At 38.2% G+C, this 25,486-nt stretch overlaps 1 protein-coding gene across 1 annotated transcript; it reads right to left on the reverse strand.

The window, feature by feature from the left end:
- Positions 1-2,398: 2,398 nt before the first annotated feature.
- MGST1 (microsomal glutathione S-transferase 1) lies at positions 2,399-14,531 on the reverse strand. The gene is made up of 4 exons (XM_005866771.2): positions 14,424-14,531; positions 9,076-9,216; positions 6,830-6,924; positions 2,399-3,006 (listed from the first exon to the last, which is right to left on the reverse strand). Exons 2-4 carry the CDS (start codon positions 9,199-9,201, stop codon positions 2,760-2,762), a joined length of 468 nt encoding a protein of 155 aa, XP_005866833.1. The 5' UTR covers positions 9,202-9,216; positions 14,424-14,531; the 3' UTR covers positions 2,399-2,759.
- Between the last annotated feature and the right edge of the window lie 10,955 nt (positions 14,532-25,486).

A 25,486-nucleotide genomic window follows, 5' to 3' on the forward strand; every position in this document is an offset into this window, starting at 1 on the left:
AAACTGTTTCAGCCCTTTACTTTTCCCTTTATTTTAGGTGGTTTTGCTTATACAGAGGTATAGGTATAAATAATTTAGGTTAATAGATTAAGAATTTTAGACAGCTACATCTCACTCTCCACTGATTCCCCTCGTAGCTTTTAGCTATTAAGTCATGTCACCCTGGCTTAAAGTTTGGAATATTTTCTTTAAATTGCTACCACAGACCCCCTTGTGATGTATCATAGTCTATATTGTCCTGGTTCATATTTTCCAAAACTTCAGTAAAAGGAAATAACTTAAATGGCCCACTCTTGCACACAGCTCCTCTCTCTCCATTTCACTGCTCCCATTTTATGCAGGGCTGTCAGGGATTTCTGAATTAAATGTGACTTAGGGCCTGCGCTCGCTGACTGAGGAGGCTCATAGGTCCTATAGCTCATCCACAATCTTGTACTTGAGCTGTCAAGCGTGAGAGATTGGTGCCAAATTCAACCCAACATAGCCCCTTCCCAGTCGTCTGCCTTCAACAACTCCTCCTTGTCAAACCCAACAGTTTACATAGGATATATAGTGAATAAAATGCCCTGAAAGATACGAATGTAGAGGTGCTTCCTCCGCTGATAGCAGGAACACCTATCAGCTTCCCACAGGGCTGACAATTCCGGCTGGCAGGGGAGAGATGATCATAGGATTTTTGTGCTGCTGTTTCTAAATGGATTGTAGAGACTCCCAAGGCAAATTGCCTCACTCCTCACCATCTGCCTCCAAGAAGAGGGGTGTGATGCAACTAACTATGCAATTCAAAAACCTTTTTTTTTTTTTTGGTATTTATAAAGTAGAATCCTCAGGTGAATGGTTTATAGAATCCATGCAGGATTCCTTAGGCTTGAGTTGCTCTCTGCCTTAAAGTTTAATGTTTAAGGCACCAGAAACTTCATGCCCCTCTAACTGCTGGAGAAATGTCGGGCTTTAGAGTCATTAAATGTTAGTGGGAGGGTAGCTGTTGGTGGTGCTTAGGTGTTTCTTGAGGAACCAGAGATTCTATAATGACTCTGAGTTAACCTCCTAGCTGAACACAGCATAGACATGCCAAGTCACTAGCAGCCAGGTTAGTACGATCCAAGAGATAGACTCTTTGTGTTTTAATATGATAAAAGGAAGCATGTTTTAATCAAAAGAGAGATTATATAGCCAAGGAAACAGCGAGTAAGAATATAAAAATACGCATTGACTGTGTCTGTCTAAAGCACACACAATGTGAGGGGGCTCGTGTTATTGTGATCTTGCCAGTCCCATTTGCAACTCTTCCTAGTGTGGAGATGAATGCAGGGTGCTACAGACAATGGACTGTATTCTGCTCACATTCATGAGATCACCTATCTTGAAATGGATGTGTCAGAGTATCTTAGTTTTATGCCATTTAATATTTGACTCATCAAGCTCTCTTTGGTTGAGACCCATACTCACCAAGCATGCTTTTTTATCACATGAGCCTACCTGCAATGTGCAAAGCACTGAGTCATGGAGTAACTTTGGTTCCTTTGGTCTCACTCCCTCAGAGAAAATCAACACAGACTTTCTGATCATGATTTAGCTTCCAAGGCAGCTTGAACACAGGGGCAGAATGGACTGACTTGGGATATAGACCATCAGACCATGGAACAGTTACAAGACAGTTTCATGAATTCCCTGCCATTCCTTTTTTTAAAAAATATATATATTTTTTATTGATTTCAGAGAGGAAGGGAGAGAGATAGAAACATCAGTGATGAGAGAGAATCATTGATTGGCTGCCTCCTACAAGCCCCACACTGGGGATTGAGCCCACAACCTGGGCCGACTAGGAATTGAACCTTGACCTCCTGATTCATAGGTCAATGCTAAACCACTGAGTCATGCAGGCCAGGCCAACCTATACTTTTCAAAAAATGTGAAGTCCATAAAATGCAAAGGAAAAAAAAAAGTTAAAGAACTCTTTCATTTTATTAAAAACTAAATAGAAATGATAACCAAATGCTTATGTGGCTCGTGTTTGATTCCTGAATCAAAAATAAAGCAGTTATAGAGGACATTATTAAAAAATTAGGGAAATTTAAATATGAATTACATATGTATATATATGAATTAATGTTATTGCATTAATATTAAATTTCTTGGGTGTGATAATGATATTGTGGTTATTTAGAGATTGTCCTGTTCATAGGAAACACGTGGTGAAGTATACTGACATCTGCAACTTACCTTCAGATTGTTCAGAAAAAACACTGAGTGGTTGAGCTAAAGCAAATATAGCAAAATGTTAACAATTAGTAAATCTAAATGAAAGACATATGAAGGTTCATTGTATTACTTTACACTTTTCCATAGGTTCAAAGCTTTTGAAAATACAAGTTGGGAAAAATAAAAGCAAATGAAATTACTCTTTAAATTCTTTATTTCATACGTCCATTTCAGCAATATTGAAATAGGTTTCTCATACATGCACTCACTCTCTTTATAAGTTTAATATATGAAATGGTGAACAAATGTTACAAATTACAATCAAAATGTATAACCAAGTACTTTTAGAATAATTAATAGATTTAAGAATTGCGTTAAATTTCTAGTGCAAATATAACACAAGAGTAAAGGACATTGGTGATGTTAAGATTCAGTCTAGGTTTCTCCCATCTTAATTTCTCTGCTCCCTCCCACTTAAAATCTTAAAAAGTTTTCATTATAAATTGGAAATACAGAATTCTTAGAAAATAATAGGGTGATGAGTTGTATGATTCTCCTTACAGGTACAATCTAGTCTTCAGCAATCTGTAAGCCATTGACAAAGTAACTCCATATCCAACGAAAAAAGCCAAAGCACGATTTGGCTGGGGAAGGGGTAACAAATATGAAATTGTGTGGTAGATCCGTGCTCCAACAAAGAGTCTGAAGTGCAGGACAGCTGTAGAGAGATCTGGACCACTTAAGGAATAGAGAAGGCCAATCCCAAGAAATGGCACAATATTTTCAAGGTCATTCAGGTGGGCCCTGTGGACAAAGATGACTGGTAAAACACTACTTTCAAAATCAACAGAAACATATTCATTTCCCCCTCTTCTCTACAACTAAGCGTGTGTTAGTGAAACTGAAACATGCAAAGACAGATTCATATTATTTCTCTCAAATTGCCTTGCTTCCTTACTTACCTGGTTTTAATTTAGAAGGTCTCATTATATTTGTTTCTTTTTATTTTTAGTGTATCTCGACATATAACAGAGAAGGCACTTCCCACTCTCAAGAATATTAAAACTGTATCTATATAGTAAATCTCACTTTATTTTTGTAGATATGAAATACTGTTTCTTCCAGGGTTCATACAATAGCAATTCAAGATTCTTCTTATAAAAACTCTTCCTCCCAAAGCAAGATAATCCTTTTGGTTATGATCTTTCTAAAGACTCCTCCCTCACTTCTGCTCGTCTTACTGAGACAATCCTTGCTCACTCGCCCTAACCACAGGTTGCAAAGAATTAATTTACCAATTTAATACCAAGAATTTCATGCTCTCAACATCCAAAGAGCAGAATATATAACTAGCTTTTCAACTATGGGTAAGATCTGAGCCAGTGTATCCTCAAATTACAAAAAGAATTAGCTAAGTGAGGGGGCAAAGTAGAAAGAATACACAAAAATGACAATAGAGAGAAAGATGTGTTTCCTAAATTTTATCTTTATACCACAGCTAGAAGAAAAAAGTACAATTTAGCCACAATTTTCTTCCAATTCATGGCACCTTGGGTTTCTCTGGCAGGAATGTGAATACAAGGCACATCTATTACTGACTTGATATTTTTTAAGCACTTAATTTTAAAATCTGATGTTCCTGTTTAAGTCTCCAGAATTAAAAGTTACTGCAGAATCTAGAGTAAAAATAAAGATTTTATAGAGTTTACCAGCTATTGATACATATTTCAAAATGAAAAATATTTTTGCTTTATGTTACTCTTTTCTTTTAGAAAAAAAATAGAATAGTGGCCTATTGTGTTCTAAATGATCTTCCCGTCTTTTCTTTCCTCCTGTTTTCCATAGATTGTATCTAAGGTTGCCTGACAGAGATGATGACACATAAAGGTATAAAGAAGGTGACAGTAATCAAGAGAAGTAATGGTTTTGAAAGATTTAAATTAAGAATTGCTTGTTCCTAAATAAAAGCAAAGCCAGAAAGATATGAATGTTCCTGTCCCCTTTATCATGGAACCACCCAATGGCTCCTGAGAGTAAAGTGGGCAAGAAAGGATGGAAATACCATTTTCTACTAAAGAAGGGCCTGCTTCACCAATGACATCAGGGGTATTTATTTCACCCTCTGAATTCTGCTGAAAATCTTCACCTTCAATCATGAGCATGTTAGTTTTCTCCTTCACAACATTCCAAAAGGACAGATATTTCAAATTTGGAGAAGACACTTCCCCTGCCTTTACCCTTTAGTTGCTCCAAGTCACTGGTATCTTCTTGGAGGGAGCTAAGCATATATCTGTGCCCCAGCGTTATACCTGCTGCATAAGGGACAGGGCCCTGGGTCACGTGGCTTCCATCCTATAAACTGTTGGGAAAACACTGGATTTTCAAAGGCAAAAGAATGAAACTAGACCTTATCTTACACTGTATAGAGAAATCAACTCAAAATGGATTAAAGACTTGCATGTATGATCTGATACCATAAAACTCCTAGAAGAAAGCAAAGCATAGAGGGTAATCTCCTTGCATGGCAATGATTTTTTTTTTTGGGGGGGGGGCGGGGGGGAACACAAAAGAAAAGGCAACTAAAGCAGATAAAACAAACAAACCCACAGGTGGAACTATATCAAACTAAAAAATTTCTGCTCAGCAAAAGAAACTATCAATAAAATGGAAAGGCAACCTATGTATTTGGGGAAAATATTTGCAAACCACATTATCTGATAAGGGGTTAATATCCAAAATACAAGGAACCCATATAATTAATAGCAAAAAAACAAAAAACAAATAACCCAAATTTAAAATGGGAAAAGGACTTGAATAGACATTTTTTTCAAAGATACAAATGGCTAGTAGGTACATGAAAAGGTGCTCAACATCACTAATCATCAAGGAAATGCAAATCAAAACCACAATGAGTTATAACCTCACATCTATTAGGATGATTATTATCAAAGAGACAAGAAATAATAAATGATGGTGAGGACGTGGAGAAAAGGGAAACCTTGTACACTTTTATAGGGAATGTAAACTGGTATAGACACTATGGGAAACAGTATAGAGGTTCTTCCAGAAATTAATAATAGAACTACTATATGATCCAACAATCCCACTCCGCATGTATATTCAAAGGAAAAGAAAGTATTGTCTTAAAGAGATGTGTATAGTCCCATGTTCATTGCAGCATTATTCATGACAACCAATTTATGGAAAGAACCTGTGTCTGGCAATGAAGGAAAGGATAAAGAAAATGTGATATACATACAGTGAAATATTATTCAGCCTTAAAAAGGAAAGCCTGTCATTTCCAACAACTTGAAGAAACCTGGAAGGCATTATGCTAAGTAAAATAAGCCAGACAGAGAAAGACAAATATTGTATGGTGTCACTTTTATGGGAAAAATCTAAAAATGAAACAAAGTCAAACTTATAGAAATAGAGTAGAAGTGGTTGCCAGGGGCTAGGGGTGAAAGGGAACAGTAAGGGGAGTTTTGTAAAAGGGTACAAACTTTCAGTTACAATATGAATAAAGGACCTAGCCAATTTGGCTCAGTGGATAGAGTATCAGCCTGCAGACTGAGGATCCCAGGTTCGATTCGTGTTGGGGGCACATGCCCGGATTGTGGGCTTGATCCCCAGTAGGGGGCATTTAGGAGGTAGCCAATCAGTGACCCTCTCTCATCATTGATGTTTCTGTCTCTCCCTCTCCCTTCCTCTCTGAAATCAATAACAGTATATTTAAAACAAAAACGATGAATAAGTTCTGAAGATAGAATGCAGAATGTATTACATGATGACTATAGCTGATAACACTGTACTGCATAATTGAAATTTGCTGAGAGTAGGACTTAAATGTTCTCACCAAAAAACAAACAAACAAACAAAAAACAGAGAAGGGTAACTATGTGAGGTGATAGATGTGTCAATTAGCATAGTGGGGGGAATACTTGCACAATAGATATGTATATCAAGTCATAATGTTGTATATCTTAAATGTCTTCCAATTTTATTTGTCAATTATACCTCAGTAAAGCTGAATTTTTTTATTTTCCTGACTTTATGACAAAAATTAAGAAAAATACCCCCAGAATAAAATTCAATGTGCTTTTTAAGATCAGTATATTAATTGTATTGTTAGGAAGCTGTGTAGATGATATCTTGGCTTATTGCTTTTCATTGTTCACTGCATTCTCAGTACATTAAACATAATATCTATAAAGGAAAGAGAGAGGAGAAATATATCCCTCATTTATATTTTGTATCTTATGCAAAAGTACCTAGTTCTTCATCTTTTTACATAAGTTGACAATTTCACCTCTGGAGAAAGACAACAAAACTGTAAGAATCTACCATTCTCATTTTACCTCCTACCCATCATTAGTTTTGATATATTCCTGCACAGAGCAAAATCATTAATCCCAAGAAAGTGCACAGAAATATAAAAAAATTGGCAATAGGTGTAACTGCAATGGTAGTTGAAAACTTCTAGATTCCTAATTTTCTGTAATTATTATATGGACTAAGTACGATGATTGACTTTTCATCCTTCTTCTTCAAAACCCCAACACCCTCACTGAATTCCTTGACCAAAATTCCTTGACCAAGTAAACAATTTCAGGGATAGTGGGTTTACCTTCGTACACGTTCTACTCTGTCATCAACCCGAAGGTACTTCTTGGCATTTTCTCCTTTGCCGAAGCTTGCACAGTCTTCCGGGTTGGCAAAAACCTATTACAAATACCAAGAAAATATCCTTCAAATACCAGATAACATTGTGGTATTCTAAGTTATATTCATTTTAACATTAGAAACAGGCATCCAGGATGGCCCTATGGAATGAAAATTTGGAGCAATCGATCAAACACAGTAGGAGATGAGAGCATCTATAGCTTAAATCTGAATTTTTATTAACAGTGCAAAAATTTTTTGAAAAGAGAGGCATAAATAAGAACTTTAATAAAAACCAATATATAACAATAGTGAAAAGGAAGCAAAATGGAAAAGAGGGCATAATTCTAAGTCATCTAGACTATTATTATGGTGAACTGGCACTTTTTCATAGTGGTATTCAGGCACCTTCTCTCAAGGGCATTAACACTTCCAACTGATTGCTCACCTGGAAGTCATAGGTTTACTTGCTAAAGATATTAGAAGAGCAAGGGGCAATAAATGTATTCTATACTTTGTTAGAATATGTGTACCTCTTTTTCTTCTTCTGAATTAACTAAAACTTCAGGTTGAATAATATAGTGAAATATAAGTAGCTGATTACATTCCTACAAATACATGATCCAGGGCATATGTTCATGTATTCCTTTCTATAATTATTACGCTATTTGAAATGATTTCCCCATTCCTTAAAACTATGTGCACTTTAAAAATACTTAAGTATAGTCGATTGTTTAATAATTTATAATAAATTAATGAATAAAAAACAAAGTATAAAATTAGCCTTAATTTAAGCTCAGAAATCTCATAAATATTATAGTATTTTTCCTAATATGATATGAGTATTTATTCCAGATAAAGATGCTGAGGAGATCTGATGGGCAGGAGTGTGATACAGCATCAGCTCCTGAGGTCAGGGCTGCCCATCTTGCTCCTAGCCAATATGTGAATTTTGAGTCAGTAAATAATTGTATTATAATGGAAAGTATATGAGATTTGAGTTTAAACAAATATGAATTTGCACCTCAGCCTCACTGCAGGGATGTGAAACCTTGGGTAAGCTTTACTCCTCTGACTTTCAGCTCCTCAGCTGTAAAGTGAGGACACTAATGAGGATCTCACATGATTATGTGAACTGATTCCATGATCTGTTACATGTAAAGAGCACCATGACTCCTGCCACACATCAGTAGCACTCTACAAATTCGAATTCCTTGGTCCTTTTCTCATAAGACAGGGTACCTTTCTGCTATCCCTGGTGTCACTGTGCTTCTGGAGGATGAGGGGACCTGGTGGGAGGCAGCTATTTTATAGCCAGCTGCTCCAACACCTTGTCCCATTAGAGAGTTAAACACAGGTTAGTTGTCCCATTAAAATGTAAATATCCTTGGGGAAGGAATTACACCTAAAGACAGTACAAGGAAATACCTTAGGAAGGACTATGACCTCTAGATAAAAGCAAGGCTCTGGAGGGCAAAACCCAGGACAGGCGCTGAGAAAGAAATAGGTGGTTTTCCTGAAAAAGAAATTGCTAAATAGGCACAGGGACCACAACAGTGAAATTCATTTCGCTTTGTCAAGGTAGATTTGCTCAACTCTCCTTACTGTGTTGTCATACTCCTTGCTTGAATACAGGATGGTGCTCCAAATTTTTCTACCACTTTCCCCCATGCCTCCAGTTTTGCTTTGTGGTTTGTTTGTTTTTAATCATAATTATAATGCTGGGTATTAATAGTATTCATTTAAGAAATCAGAAATATACAAAATTCAAATGCCTTGTCCCACAAGAAGCTCTACCATGGGAATAACTTAAATTTTGTCCCCAAAGGCATATTATGACCTGTAACAGAGATGAAAATACCAGTTAATTGTCTGAAAAATGACTATTTTTGTTAATGCTAGTTGGCAAAAATAACTTCAAAATCACAGAGAGTTTCCTTGAAAACTTTGATACTCCAGAAATCTCAGATGCTGAAGCAGCATGACAAAAGGTAAAATCCACAATGAAAAAAACCATTTACTAGTTCCTGGGGGAAAACACCTGTTTCATAAATACATAAAATCCATCTGTAGCAAATGACGGCATACTTTATTTGCAGCATTAAACAATGTGCTATGGGCTTTACCAAGAAAAAGGGAAATTAAGAAAATTGCTTTTCAGAATTCCAACTCTTAAAAGTAAAAAAAAAAAATTTCCTTCAGATTTCTTACCTTTCTTGTCAATCTATAGAATGCAGTTGCAGTACTCATGAACATCATTTTTGAAAGAACAATCGTCGTATAGGAGGCAAATGCCATCAATACTTCATTTTCCATTAGCTGGGCAAGGTCAGCCATTTTTTCAACTTTGATCTGGAATAATAAGCAAGATTTTAAAAAGCAGACATAAATACCCCAAATACCTTGATGAGCACTTGGTATAGAGTACTAACCACACTGTTCTTTCAAATATCTTGGGTTATTTACAGAAGAAATAATCATTTAATTTTTCTAAAATTTCAAAATAAGCAGTATTATTTTTTTCTAGTTCTATGTCATTAAACTTGAAGACACCAAATGAGTGGAATGAAAATGAAAATGTAAGGGCATTATAAGACAAAATAAACAGGCAAAAACACTGTAAAGATAGATTAAAGTCATATTTTTACATCAAGATGAACCACAAATTGGACACAAAAGACCACAGTTCGTGGACTAAGCTCTTTAGAAATATCAAATTATGTAATAGTAATACCATTAATGTTTGATTAGGAATGCCTAACTTCTTATATAAGTTTTGCTTTAGAAACCAAACCTACAGCTTTTTGTCATTTCAGTAGTATTCAGGATCTCAAGTTCCAAGAATTGAATTCCAATTACACTAATTTCTTATTAACCTTGGTTGAGAGATTTGGCCTCTCTAAGGCTAAATTTCTTCACTTATAAGATGGGACTTGTAATAGTTCCTAACTTACTGGGTTGTTGTCAGGATTTAACTGAGATAGCATATACTTAGGCCAGCACCATTAAAAACCCTCAATAAAATTTATTACAGCCTTATCATGATCATCACTATCACCATGATCATGGTCATCATTATTACCAACACAAATGAAGATAAAGAGGCAGGATAAGGGAGCCAAACATAAGATAGGCTTGCAAATGCAAGGGGGAAAATTGGCATTTATGCTACTTTCATCGAAGGAATAAGGGAAGGAGGATTAGCTTTACATAACTCTTTAGGTTACTTCACATGCCATATCTACTTCTATCTAAAAGATGTCAAGAGTAAATTGAATGTATCTATCTTAGCCTAGAGTTGAACCTATAATTGGGAGTGTACTTAGGAGGAAAACTAAGGCACACTGGTGATACTGAAGTCAAAGTGGGTACGGATTTAAGGTAAATCTTAACATTTAAACTCCTCACATGACCTGGTAGTCATAATTTTTAACCTCTTTGTGTTCTGTTATCACCCTGCTATCTGCTTCTTCTATCTCTTTCACATTAACACACATCTTTTCTCATACCCAAGCTTAGACACTATTTAATGGAGTGCATTCTCTTCTACACAAAGTTCATTCCTGTCTTGAAAATTCAACCCCTGCATGTAAATGTCCTATACTAACCTCTGTCAAACTCTAATCATTTTCTCCGCCTACCAATAATCTATAAATTTATATATCTTTCTCTATTCTGTTACTGGTCATATAGTTGTCTATGCGCTACTGAGGAATGTGATATATACAACATACACAGATATTTAATTTTATGTGTCACTGTGAGTCCAACTATGCCATGTACTTTATGTGCATTGCCTTCCATAATCTTTGTACCTATAATATGAAAATCCTCATAACTAGATCCATTTTACATTTGAAGACAATGGGAATTAGATATGTTAAGCAGCAAAGTGGGAGTACAAATACACGTCTCTGACCTCACATCTCATACCTGAACCACACCGTACTGTCTCCTTCAAGAGATGGCAAACTGCTTCATTCTGATTCAACACTGACTGAATGTGTACTCTGTGGTTGGCACTGTTGGTTCCCCTTAACATCTGTTACCTTCTTTCCTCTTCCAATTATGTTACAAGGGGGCATTTTTATTCCCATTGTGCAGATAAACCAAAGTTGCCTAAGTAACCCCTATTTTAAAGGGTAAGCCAAAAAAGTACTCAGATTTAGGCAAACAGAAATGATATATTCTAGTTAAAAAGAACAAAAACAAAATACATATGATAAATTAATTCACCTCCACAAGTCAGTAGTCTTGAAAGCACAGTATGTGCGATAAATTCTCTGTGCAAGGTAATACTTTTAGTAACATTCAGCTGCACTTGTTCTAAGGGCTGAGGGGTGAAAACCATGAATAGACTGCTCTATCCTTCAGAGCTAAGTAATTAGCTTAATAAGAGAACCCGAAGTCCTATGCTTCTGGAAAGAGATCTGAAATATTGAGGAAGTTCATTTCTTAAAAAATTAAGATAATTTTATCCAGTAGAAAGTGTTCCTATTTAACAATCATTTTAAAACTATAACAGCAGGTTTCTACTAATGTTCCCAGAATGAAAAAAAATTATTTATCAATGAATATCAGAGAATGTTCTCTCCTTGGTGAAAATTGGTATGGGAAGAGAGAAAGTGGAAGCCTTCCAGAACTGTTGGGAAAAGAACACACAAATGTCAGCAGTTGGAGCAAACAGGCAATGGGAAGCTTCTTTCGATGTGAACAATATATTGAGGGTGCACTTCACACAGTTTCTCAATCACCAAAAATGTGGCTTAACTCCCCAGGCCTGTGGTTTTGGGAGAAGGGCCAACACACAGTCTCTGATGCCACACCCTGTTTATGTAAGTCTATGACAACATCTTCTACTAACAACACACCCGAGGGCCAGGTGAGGAGGAGTAAAGGTAAGACACAAGAAACAGGAGTCACTGATAGCATGAGAGAAGGTGCTGCTGGTCTAGACTTTTCTTTTTCTTTTTCCAAAGCTGATTTGCAATAAGTTGCCTTGAGCCTACATCATGGCTGGGCCCTGCACTCAACGCAAAATTACTGAAAAAGTTTTGCCGGAAAAAGTCGCCAGGAGAAAGGAGGGCAGTATACAGTAGTAGTAACAAGAGGGTAAAATGTGAGATGATTTTGAGTATTTTAGGAACGAGGTAGAAATAATCTAAGTAAAGTAAGCAGAGCAAAATATGAAACTTGGTTATAAATGACAGAAAACAAAGTATTACAGTGTATGGTGTGTTCCTTTTATTGGCCATCATTGGTTGACATAATAGAGAATATCTCAATCTGTCTCACCAGAGAGAGGGCTCAGTCCCCTCATATGGCTGCGTCTGCCTTTGAGAGGACAGAGGGCAGAGAGAGTGCTGAGCACACACAGACTCTAGAGCCAGACTGGGGTTCAGGTGGATCTCGGCTCTGTCACTTCCTAGCTGTGATTTCACTTCTCCAGGGCCTACTTACCTTACCTGTAAAATGAAATCAGTAGTACTTCTTACCTCACAGGAATTTTGTGAGCATTAAATGAGTCATGTGTCAAGTACTGAGGAAAGTACTGGACCTGGGAAGTGCTCTAAAAGCATTGGGTAAATAAGCTCCTACTTTGGCGCTGTTCTGGGCATCGAGCATATAATTTTAGGGTTTTCTAAAACCTTTACATTATCTCACTTGATTTGGAAAACTCTACTACAGTCAGAGCACCTAATATTTGTCTCCACCTTTAACATATAAGGGAAATTGAGGCCCAGAGAGGTAGAGGGACTAATTTGACCCAAATTCACAATTGAGGAGCCCACACTGAAACCCAGTTTTCTCAAGTGTTTAACTCGGGGTTGGTTAAACACTTTCAGGCTGACAATTCAAGATTACTCTGGTCTTTTGGGAGAATTTTTCTGTCAAATGCCACCCCTATCCCAGGTGAGTCTTCATTTCTCAACTGAAAAATATTCCGCTTATCTTTACAGGTTCTTAGCCAAAAAGAGCAAAGTTCTTATATTCATGGTCGCCTCTCTATGCCAATATTGTGAAATACGCGGAAAAATCTGGGAACACATCCTCAGGGCCATGACTCTGCAATTTTATACTTTCTGAAACCAACAGAAGGCTACCCACAAGATAAGGCAAAAAGATAATTGAGGGCCCTCCGTTACTGTTTATATAAGTTCTAGAATTTCCTGAAGGATTGAGGTGCCTGCAGACTTGGTCTCCTAGGGATCAGAGCCCAGGTACTGGGAGGAAATTGCTGGTGGCTGGGGGGTGGGGGGAAATGTGGGGTGTTCTGGGGGGGGGGATAGCTTCCTTTTCCAACCTCAGAGATTAAAAAGCTCCACTCCAAAAGCAAAATCTTAGAAAAGTGGCACTTGTTTGTCACAGAGAGCAATATGCAAATGTGGACCAATTGCCATTTTAAAAAGTGACTCAAGATAGTCAACATGCAATAGTCCTTTGTTTTTGGACACAGCAAAGGACAGCAAAGCCCCCAAACAACCCAATCTCCCAGGCCAGAAGCCCGCAGGGAATGCCAAGGAGTGTCTAGCTTGGTATTCGCAGCAGGCCAGGGCCCTGAGAACTCCAGGCTGCGAGCTGGACGCCTGGGAAAGTTTCCCTCTGACCATAAACAATGCTTGATTGCAGCCCACTTGGCGCTCCCTCGGACAGAAAGCAGGGACAGGAACAGGACAAAGCAACAGTGGCGCCGGCACTACCAAGAGGCCTCCAGACTATTTCAAAGGAAACGGGAAAATGGAAGTCACTCTTCTCTCCACCCTCCCTCCTACACACCCCCCCCCCCCCCCCCCCCCCAGAAACAATAATCTCTGAGGCCTTCACTCCCAAAGAAGGTCCCCTTCTCGGTTACTCCTTCCACATGGCTTCCCCCTCCAGGTTGGGGGATGGAGAGCGCCTGCTGGGAGTTCCAGCCTTAGCCTTCCAGTTAACCGGCCATAAAAATACCACAGGGTCTAGCTCAGGTCCTCCTGCACTTTACAATTTAATTATTTTTATATCACAGGGTCTAGCCCAGGTCCTCCTGCACTTTGTGGTGGTTATTACCATTTTAAACGTGCTGACGTTTCTCTGCCTATCAAAGTGAACGGGGAGCACAGGCCCTATCTTTCAGAAGGTCCAAAGGCCAGTTTGACCACGAAATAGAGCCGCTGTGGGACTTTACACCCTTGGGGTGAACAGAAGTTGCTTAAACTGCGGCGACTTCATATGCATTACTACAACTTGCACGTGCTTTTTCTGCCCCCAAAGTCCAAGGCGGGGGGCGGGGGGGCTTTCAAAGTGGATGAGGATAAGGAGTAAATCACCACTGAAACAGGAAAAGATGACTCCAGTTTCCTTCCTGGGGTCTGACAACGGGACTCTTTACCTGCAAGGGTACAGGAGCACGACTCCCTTTCAGAGGGACCCACTGAACAGCACAGAGTCAGCAGCTAAATGGAGCAAGGAAGTTGCAGGCTGGCGCAGACGTCTCCAGCCTCCAGCCGCCACCCACCTTCCCCTTCCGGCCCCCCACCCTCTCCAGAGCCTCTCCCTCCGCACCCCCACCCGGCCCGTACCGTGGGTCCCGTGGATCGCAGCAGGAGCGAGGCAGCAGACCTGTCCCGGCAAGCGGGTGGCTGAACTGGGGGGACTTTCACTGCGCTCGGGCGGACCGGACGCCGGCGCCACGCCCACTCTGGCTAATTTCCTATTAATTTGCTCTCCAGCGCTACAAGCAAGACTCCCAGCCTCGGCAAGTCCCGCCCCTAAATCGCCTGACTTTTCTTTCCCAGAGTAACCACCGCCTACTGGTTCCCCTCTTTGAACACTTGTATTTGGCGCCTGAAGCCAGCAGCTCTCCTTCTTGAAATGCCATTTGTCCTATTCCGTGGGGCGGGGACGTTAGCGATTGAGTGGGAATGGGCAAGCAAGGTAAAGGCGGGTAACTTTTATTTAGCTGGAAACATTGTAAAAAGATCGCAATGTGGAGTCTTGAAAACATTAAAAGCTTTAGAGAACATTTACATCTCCGGGGGGGGGGGGGGGGTAAACATTGTGTTCCCTTGAACTTCACTTGTCCTGCACCCCGGCAAGGCAAAGGCTAGCTTGGACACATGTAAACATTTAGTAAATCTCATGGATATTGTTCCAAATCTGTGATCGCAGACAACTTGCTTCCTCACTCAGTCCCCTTAGGTTCAGAATCCAAAGCGGAAGTGGAGATTATGGTAGTTCAGTTCATTACACAATCAGTTTACTATGCCTTTTACAGGGACATTCGTGGAATGCATTAGGAAGGCAAAGCTATTCTAACATCCACATCTACATTAAGGGTATTTCCAAGCTTCCTCACCCCACAATGTTTATGGATCTAGCTCCCAAGGTTTATCTAAAAATGTTTAAGGATTTATGTTTTCAATCTATGTTACTTCTCTCCTGTAATACTTCTCACACATTTACCACCTGCTATGTGTAGTATGTTACCTTTTTCTTTTTAGTCCTAATGTTACCTCCTTTAGGCTTTAAGGAGTGCTCCCATATCTAGCTGTCTTGGATTTGATTGACAAGTCCAAGCTCTACCCCCCAAAAAATAAATTAATGAAAAAGGAAATAAGATTTAGCAATTTGCTTTAGGACAGAGGAATTAATCACAGACCTGAGAACAATTTCTATATAAGCATATCCGTAGATAATGGGAAATCTAGCATCAGAAGACATTAGCACTTCATTTTCATGTCTGGATCTTTTGAAAACAGTATTTATTCGCCTATCTTGTTAAAGGACATGGGAACCTGGCTGTGACACTAACTAGAATAGGGCAGGATTTGAGATAAGTATGTTCAGAATTCTCACCACAGGAGTTTAGTACTAGAAGCATTAAAAGACTCTTTTCATGCATTTATTGTAAGGTGATATGACCCAAATGTTATGGATAACTTTACAGAAAAGGTACAGGCAGCTAAAACAAATAATTGGCTCAGCAAAGTTCCAGATGAGGAGTTTTGTTTGTTTGTTTGTTTTAAATATATTTTTATTGATTTCAGAGAGGAAGGGAGAAGAGAGAGATAGAAACATAAGTGATGAGAGAGAAAATCATTGATCGGCTGCCTCCTGCCCACCCCCTACTGGGGATAGAGCCAGCAACCTGGGCATGTGCCCTTGACCAGGATCAAAACCGGGACCCTTCAGTCTGCAGGCCGACTCTCAATCCACTGAGCCAAACCAGCTAGGGTTCCAGATGGGCAGTTTTAACTGCTTCTGAAAAGAAAAGGGGCACCTGACTCATCTGATGCTCACTTATAACATGTATTCAGACTTAACAATCAATGAATAAATACTGAGTTCCTGCTATCAGTGAACAATGATTGCCTATCTGTTATATATCTGACACTATCTTTGGTATAATATTAGCACTTGACTGTAATCAATTTACTACAACAGCCATTTATGAAGTAAATACAAGGTGCTTGGCTTGATGCTAAAATCTGAAACCAAGATAAATAAAATCAATTAATTGTGCTCAAAGAGTTTCAATTGAGTAAACACAGAGCCAAAAGAGTAAACAGTTGCCACTGAACTTGAGGAAGAAAAGATTTCAATTTAAAAATGAGAGTGAAAATTGGGCATAAACTAGGGCAATAACAGGGAAAAGGTTGTAAAAGAATTTACACTTCCTATTCATCTTTGATATATGCTCTTTAATCAGTGAAGAAGAGAAAGAGTTATTACTTGGCTTGCTTTAGTTTGGATAAAAGGAAAGGTTCAGACTTTGAACCCTTTTCCTCACCACCATTTCAAGCCTATATGGAAATCTATCAGGGACACTGGATCCAAGCTTTGGGACAAATAATTCCCTGGTAAATATTAAACCATCTCAAAGGGCATTGATTTGGGCTGGGGATAGCAAAGGTCATTCATTCAGCAAAGAGTAGCTGCCACAACAAAGAAAAAGGAGATCAAATCCAAAAGGTCTGGAAGAATAAAGCATTAGAAGTTTAGTAGTTCTTGCCTTTTCAAAACTAGACAAAAGAGAAATATCAAAAAGGAGTACCATCATCACTAGTCCAGGTTTCCAGTAAGTAGGAAGGCCTCAGGCACTACAACAATGATCCTTTTAATTATCTTAGATCTTTATTTCTCTGAAATACACAGATTAGGTGTCCCCACAATCTGAAACGAAGAGTGCATACCCTTCTTTAAGATTTCAGAAAACATGTTTTAAGATTAAGGAAGACAAAAAGTAAAATAAAAATATGCAACTTTCTAAACATACAGTTATTGTTTTAGAATTATAATCTATGTTAAAGGTATACTAGATTGTTCATCTCCCCCAACAACCCTATAAGGGGGTTCTTATTTCTCTTATTTTAGAGATAAATACTCTGAGATCCAGAATAATTTGGAACTTGTACTAACTTCAAAAATAAACTCTGGCCCTAGCTGATTTGGCTCAGTGGACAGAGCATTGGCCTGCAGACTGAAGGTCCCAGGTTCGATTCTGGTCAAGGGCACATGGCTGGGTTGCGGGCTCGATCCCTAGTAAGGGGCATGCAGAAGACAGTCAATCAGTGATTCTCTCTCATCATTGATGTTTCTATCTTTCTTTTCCTCTCCCTTCCTCTCTGAAGTCAATAAAATATATATATTTGGGGGGGAAAAAGAATGGAAAAAATAAACTCTGAAACTAATACATATCTGCAGGACAAAAAAGTAGCCACATTGAGAGGACAAAGCTAGAAAAAAATATTATAAAACTCATGAAGTTAATCCAGAGAATATGGTGTAGGATAGACAAGTAAGTCAAAAGAATAGATTAGGAACCAGACACAGAATCACACCAATTGGTCAATTGATTTTCAGCTAAGGTACCAAAGCAGTTCAATGGAGAAAGGAAAGTTTTCAACAACTGGATAGCCATGTGGAAAAATACTTCAAACCCTAGCTCACACCATACACTAAAATGAATTCAAGATGAACCATAGACCTAAAAGCTAACATTATAAACTTCTAGAAGAAAATATCTTCATGACATTGAGGTAGGCAGATATTTCTTTTACCAGATACAAAAATAATCTATAAAAAAATGATAAATTGGACCTCAGAAAAAAATAAAATCTTATACTTAGGAATAAACTTAACCAAAGAGGTAAAAGACTATACTAAGAAAACTACAGGATGTTGAAAAAACAGATAAAGAAAGCTATAAACAAGTGGATGAATATACTGTGTTCATGGATTGGTAGAATCAACGTCATTAAAATGTCCATACTACCCAAAGCAATCTATAGATTCAACGCAATCCCTATTAAAATACCAATGGAATATTTCACAGATCTAGATCAAACATTCCAAAAATTTATATGGAACCGAAAAAGACCCTGAATAGTCACAGCTATCTTGAGAAAGAAGAACAAAGTTGGAGGGGGTCACAATTCCAGATATCAAGTTATACTACAAAGCCACTGTACTCAAAACAGCCTCATACTGGCACAACAACAAGTATATAGAAGAACAGAACAGAGAATCCAGAAATCAACCCAAGCCAGTATACTCAATTAATATTTGACAAAGGAGGCAAGAGCATTATGCTAAGTAAAATAAGCCAGTCAGAGAAAGACAAGTATCACATGATTTCACTCATATGTGGAATATAATCCTATGTAATAAAAGCATAGCATGCAAATTATCTCCTCCACTGGGAGTTGTCTGAGATTTCGACCAGGGGGCTGGGCCAGCTGGGGAAAGGGAGGGAGGCCCCGGCTGGCAGCTGGCAGCTGCTAGGAACCCTGCCAGTGCACAAAGTTTGTGCCCTGGGCCTCTAGTGAAAAAAAATACACTGATGAACAAAGTAGATCCAGTGACATAGAAGCATGGAACAGACTGGCAAATCTCAGAGAAAAGGTGGAAAAGGGTGGGTGAGTGGGAAGAGATAAACCAAAGAACTTGTATGCATATATGCATATCCCATGGACAATAGGGTGATGAAGGTATAGGGTGGGGACAGGGGCGGGCTGGAATAAATCAATGAGGGGGAGAAGGGGGACATGTGTAATACTTTCAATAGTAAAGATTTTAAACAAGAGAGAGAGAAAAAAGAAATCATTAAGAAAATGAATAAGCAAGCCACTGAATGGGAGAAAATATTCTCAATACATTTATCTGACAAAGAACTTATATGCAAAATATACCAAGAACACCTATCACAATAATTGAGACAAAAATTACAGTTAAAATAGAAAAATATACAAAAGATTTGAACAGACACTTCACAAAAGAATATATATTAATGGCTGAGAAGCATATAAAAAGGTGTTCAACATCTTTAGTTTTCAGATATAATGCAATACAAAACCACAAAAAGATACTTTTACTCGAACATTAGTATTGCAAGAATAAAAATTGAGACAGGATAAGATATTGATGAGTCTGTGAAACAAATGGGATTCTCATGTGTTGCCTGTGAGAGTATAAAATGAAACACACATCCTAGGTAAGTTGTCTCCTAGTTTCTTATAAACGTAAACATAGACCTAGGCTATCACCCAGCAAGTCTACTGCAGGGTATCACTCAAGAGACATGAGGACATAGAGAAATAAAAAGGATAGCTTACAAATTTCTTTGCAGCTTTATTCATAATTACCAAAAACTTGGAAAATGTAAATGTCCATCAGCAGAAAAATGGAAAAATAAATTGTGGTATATTCGTATATGAATGTTAACTACACCACAATAAAAAATAATAAACTACTGATACACACAATAATATGATCAAGTGTCAATACTATTAAGTAAAAGACTACTAGTACATTCTGCATGATTTCATTTATAAAAAGTTCAAAAACAAGTAAAACTATGATAATAAAAGTGAGAAAGATGGTTATTTCTAGTGAAATGGGTAACGATGGGCTACAAAAGAGCATTAAAAAACTTTTTGGAGTGGATGGAAATGTTCAGGATATTAGTTACACATAAGCACTGTATACATTTGTCAAAACTCATTGAACTCTGCACTTAAAATCTGTGTACTTCACTGTATACAAATTCTACCCTGATAACAAATGAATTCTTAAAAATTCATTAACTGTGGAAGTTGGCAATGAGCTATGCCTAAAATAGTGACATATTCACCTTTATACACTCCATCTTACTATTGCATGGGGAGTATTAAAGGGCAAATGTATGTAAATATATTTATTGAGGATCTGATAAATCCTAATGTGTTTCTGTGTTTCTCCCTCTTCTAAGGAAGTGAAAGATTGTTTTTCCCAGAAGAGGGATATTCCCAAATGCAATTGCCTTCCAGGGTTAAGAAGGGCATCATCCCTTTCATTTCAAGCAGTCAAGCAACAATCCCTGATCTTGCCAAGAGTCTCTGGCAAATGTTTCAGGCAATGTGGAGACGTAATTCTTCATTTGTGAGATTAACGTTGACTTTTTCATCATACACCACTACACTGATTCATGGACCCTACAGTCCCAGGAGGCATCCTGACACTCTTCACAAAAATTTAGTTTCAAACTCTGGTTAACTTACCGTCATCTGGTGCCCTGAAAGGTTGCCAATTCAATTCCAGGTCATGGCACATGCCCAGGTTGTGGGCTCAACCCCCAGTAGGGGCCCAAGATTAGGTAATCAACCCACTCAGTGTAGGTGATATATTGGAGACTTTAAAACAATGTATTCACAGAAGCAAACCTGAACCTATTATTTCAAGTTTAGAAAACAAGCAACATGCACCATTTGTTAATATCTCCATAATTGCTTTTTTTGACATCAGATAAGCTCACTGACAACAATGACCAGGATGTACTGATAAAAGTTACCAGCGTTTCTATCACAACCCCCTTTTGGAAATAGTAGAGCCTCCCATGTGCTGAGAGAAATCTTGGCAGATCTTGTAGAAGCTATTCTTTTCTGCCAAACCGCTTTAAAATTCTTCCTTTTCTCAGTCTCGATTTAGTAACTTTAGATCTCTGCATTATGTTGTGTTTTACACGGAGCTATTGACTTTAGCTAAGGAACCGTGAACAAGAATTATTTTGCATGACTAAGCTCTGGTACACCATTGTCAGACAGGCACTTTACAGTACCACCGGCTTCAAAATTTAGAACAGAACTGTCAAGCAAGCACATGCTTACACCAAAGATTTCTATTTTCAAGCTACAGGCATGAGGTCTATGATGTGCAATAATAGAGTGAATCTTTGAATTCTTGTGAAAGCTCTTGATTTGACAGTCCTGGAAATGAAAGCCTGTTTCTTTCTAGAACAGATATATCAGTGGGAGCAACAGTACAAATTTTCAAGCAAGGCTGATGTATGGCATTAATGCTAAAAAAGGGAGACTCGGCCACTGAGATTTTTAAATGGTATTAAGAAGGATTGTATTGATGGTGCGCAGAGAAAAACTTAACCCAAACTGAGAACATCTGATTTTGCTCATCTGAGTTGGACATCTTTCCAATCATTCAATATAACTGTTACGGAGTTAACAATTTATATTATCTAAAAATTTTATCCTAGAAGTAATATAAAACTTATATAAATGTTTCTCAACAAAATAATGCAAAGTCAAAGAATGGAAAACATTTTAGCAAACATTAATACATTTTATATAAATTAAATGTATCTTACCCTTCAGCATGGCCAGGTATGGCCCATCAGGAACATAGGGCCAAACAATTTCTGTTTACAAAGTTGACCTTTTATCCCTTTAAATTTTTGTAGCACTTCGCTTTTTTTACAATTTTTTTTCTACTGATAATTTGATTCTTAACTTTTGGACAAATATTATCTTCCCTGTGTAGATTAGGAAACGGAAGAATAGAGACTAAATGTCCTTGAAAGGCCATATGGCAATGAAACAATAAAGTGGGGGAGAGAGAAGCATGGTTGACCATGCTCACAGATACCTGTCTTTAAATATTTTATATTTAATTTAATATTAAAATATTTTCAATATTGCTCTTTTTTTTTGGCCCAGGAAAGTGTTTAGGCTCTCCAAATGAATTCATACTAATATATTTATTATTGATGATTTATAAATCAGAATTTCAACTTATTAAATTAAAAAAGAGAGTTCTGCCCTGGCCAGTGTGCGTCAGTTGGTTGGGCGTCATCTGGTGCACTGAAAGGTTGCCAATACAATTCCAGGTCACAGCACATGCCCAGGTTGCAGGCTCAATCCCCAGTAGGGGCCCAGGATTAGGCAGCCAATTGATGTTTCCCTCTCACATTGATGTTTCTCTCTTTCTCCCTCTCCCTTTCTCTCTCTAATGTTGACTTTTCAAGCATACACTACTACAATCATAGTTTTTAAGCACTTCCATTGATCAAACTACTCATATCTACTTCATAAATTACTCCCATTCTAGGTGGAAAACCAAATGAGAAAATAAATTGTCAAGAAAAATAGAAATGCCTCATCCAGCTGCATTAGAACTTGGAGAATTATCTCAGGTTCTCTTCAATGAATACCTTCCAGGTGACCACAGGAATATTACCACAAATTTGTTTTAGCCTCTCTCCCCACCAGTACAGCACTGCCTATTTGGACTTCCTGAAGCACAGCTCTGATCAAGCCACACTTCTACTTGCAACTTGTAGTAGAATTTAAGAAACTTAATGATTTCAACCAGTATATATTTCCAATCTCAACTATCGGATCATAATCTTGTAGTAAAAGTGAAGTACATGGGAAATTGAATGAGTCTTCCTGCCTGCTTTGGACAACTTCTGGGTTGGCACTGTTACCCAAAGGAGTACTTACGTTATTAACTCAAGCTTCTCTCTTTGAAGAGTTTGAAAGATTTGTTGGAAATCATTAAGCAAACATTTTGGAAAAAAACAATAAATCTTAGTATATTTTTGTAAACTTGTAAAATGTGTAATTTACCATTTCCTGACACCCTCAAAAGAAGTAGGCAACTAAAAAAGAGAGTTTAAATAGATCTCCGGTAAATAAAAGAGAGATAAAAGGAGGAGAGGGTTCTTAGAGCAAAAACCAGACCATTAGGTCACCAGGAGTAGTCGAGGAAAGGGCTGAGAAAGAGAGGAGCTGGCTGGTGAAGAAGAGGCGCTTCAGAAGAAGACACATAGTTAAGTGAAGATTTTTATCAAGATTTCAGGGATAGTGTGTATTGTGACCATCCTTCTCCTTTCCCATACAGTCTTCAGTAGAGTATCCAGCTCTTTCTAAAGTCTTAGGGAGTTGATTTTCCTTCAGGATCTTATGAGAGGTTTTGAGTTGGGCTCCTACCAACAGGTTGAGGATGTAGGGGCCCCTTGAGCACAGCCATGTCTTTCTTGAACAACTCATAAACAATGAACATCCAGCAGGCTCTGATCACAGTTCCAGTTCCTCCTTGGGAAGAAACTGGCAATGATTAAATTCAATAACTCAATAATTGGGAATGACTTGATTTAGATGGATTTTTCGCCTATATGTTCTATTCTAGTTTTGTTCAGCAAATCTATGCTACATCTTGTTTTAGAATCCTTATTGTTGGTAAATGTTTCCCTCCACGTCCCGCGTGGTTCAGGGTTCAGGATCTGGAAGAAGAGCTGCACACAAATGAAAGAGAAAAGACACGAGATAATTTGGGAATATTGGGGGCCAGGCGGGCAAGTAAGTCCAACTCAGGAGGAAGGACTTCCACCGGTGCTCAGGCCATACCAACCTTTTATAGTCAGAGGTAAACAGGACAGTGGTCACCATAGTTACACAGTTCTTGTGAGTTTCACTTGTTTTGACCATAGTTACACTTCCTGCACTTCCCTCAGCCCATTAGCTTCCCAGATAAGATCTAGGGAGTGTTATAAGGTCAAGCCTAATTATGCTAAGAGGACCCGTGCCCTCTAAGCTGGGACTTGTTTGTGACTTTGCCAACAGGTCGGTCCGAGGCTTAACCCTATATCTGTTCCCCACACCTTATTGTGAAGTTTCAATCTTTACTTGGACAATTGCTCATAGTGCAATCTACATAGATGGAAGTCTATCTCTGACCTCAGTGGGAAGGTTGTTTTATTTTTTTTTAATATGATCTTTAAGTACTGACTGGCTATGAATGATGATGCTCTCCAAGTCTGCCATCTCTTTGTAAGATCAATGACTTTCAATTCTCTTACTCACCGGGGATGGTAAAGATAGGGGTGAAGTGTAAACTCCTATTATGAGTTTGACAGGAGTCAAAGCTCCTCCTTTGACAGACAGTGAGGATTTGTTTGAACCTGAAGGTACTTACATCTTTCTGTCTCTGGACTGATTTTGCAGTTGAAAGCATTCTAGCCTCCATATGCCTATCTCTAAATTTACCACCCCCAGCCTGAGCAGCACATCTAGATTCCCCGCACCCCCCACCCCTCCATTCTGTTTGCTCTTTCTTGCTCAACCCATAGGGAAAATTTTTGAGTACATCCTATCTTGGTCTTCTAAGAAAGAATTGGAGTGATGTGTCTCTCTCTCTCTTTTACTTTCATGCACACAAGTCTACAGGTAATGATGTAAGACAACAGATAACTAAGTGCTCAAATGAGTAGAACAGGCAATACAAGCTTCAATGGTTTAGAAAGGAAAAATCAACATGGGTTAAAATAAACAGAAAAAGTGCTTTTGAAGAAGACAGCACATTTTGGTAACTTTGGATAGACAGGAGGGGGACAATGTGAGTAAAAGAATAGACAGAAATATAGAAAGATTGACCTGGATTGGTAAGAAAGAAAAGAAAAGAAGAGAAAAGAAAAGAAGAGAAAAGAAAAGAAAAGAAAAGAAAAGGAAAGAAAAGGAAAGGAAAGGAAAGGAAAGGAAAGGAAAGGAAAGGAAAGGAAAGGAAAGGAAAGGAAAGGAAAGGAAAGGAAAGGAAAGGAAAGGAAAGGAAAGGAAAGGAAAGGAAAGGAAAGGAAAGGAAAGGAAAGGAAAGGAAAGGAAAGGAAAGGAAAGGAAAGGAAAGGAAAGGAAAGGAAAGGAAAGGAAAGGAAAGGAAAGGAAAGGAAAGGAAAGGAAAGGAAAGGAAAGGAAAGGAAAGGAAAGGAAAGGAAAGGAAAGGAAAGGAAAAGAAAGAAAGAAAGAAAGAAAGAAAGAAAGAAAGAAAGATTTGTATCCCCTGATTCTTGTAAGATTTTTACCACTGGAGTTAAGATGAATTATTTTATAGGATTTATGAACATAATTTTAGTCACAAATCCTTCAAAAATTTCTGGTTTGGGTTTAATTGGTATATGGCCACATCTTTCTTTTTATTTGTTAGCCATTAAGTGAGCTTTAGGTGAAACCATGAAGTAGGCAATAGCTCATTGGCAGAAAAAGTCAACCAAGCTTTTCTCGATACCTAGAAAACATGAAAATGCCTGCAGTGCTATCCTGGATCTGTCTAATAGTCAGTTGCCCTGGTCCTGTTATGAAAGAGCACGGTAGTTGCCTGCAACCTGAGGTTGATCTAAAAATGTTTGGGCTCCTTCACTATCTAACTTCTTTCTAAATACTTGATATAACTTTTTTAAAAAAGATTTTATTGATTTAAGAGAGGAAGGGAAAGGGAGAGAGAGATAGAAACATCAATGATGAGAGAAAGTCATCCTTTGGCTGCCTCTTGCACACACCACACTGGGGATCGAGCCTGCAACACCCCGCATGTGCCCTGA

Source organism: Myotis brandtii, unplaced genomic scaffold (genome assembly GCF_000412655.1).
Source record: "Myotis brandtii unplaced genomic scaffold, ASM41265v1 scaffold237, whole genome shotgun sequence".
Classification (NCBI taxonomy): domain Eukaryota; kingdom Metazoa; phylum Chordata; class Mammalia; order Chiroptera; family Vespertilionidae; genus Myotis; species Myotis brandtii.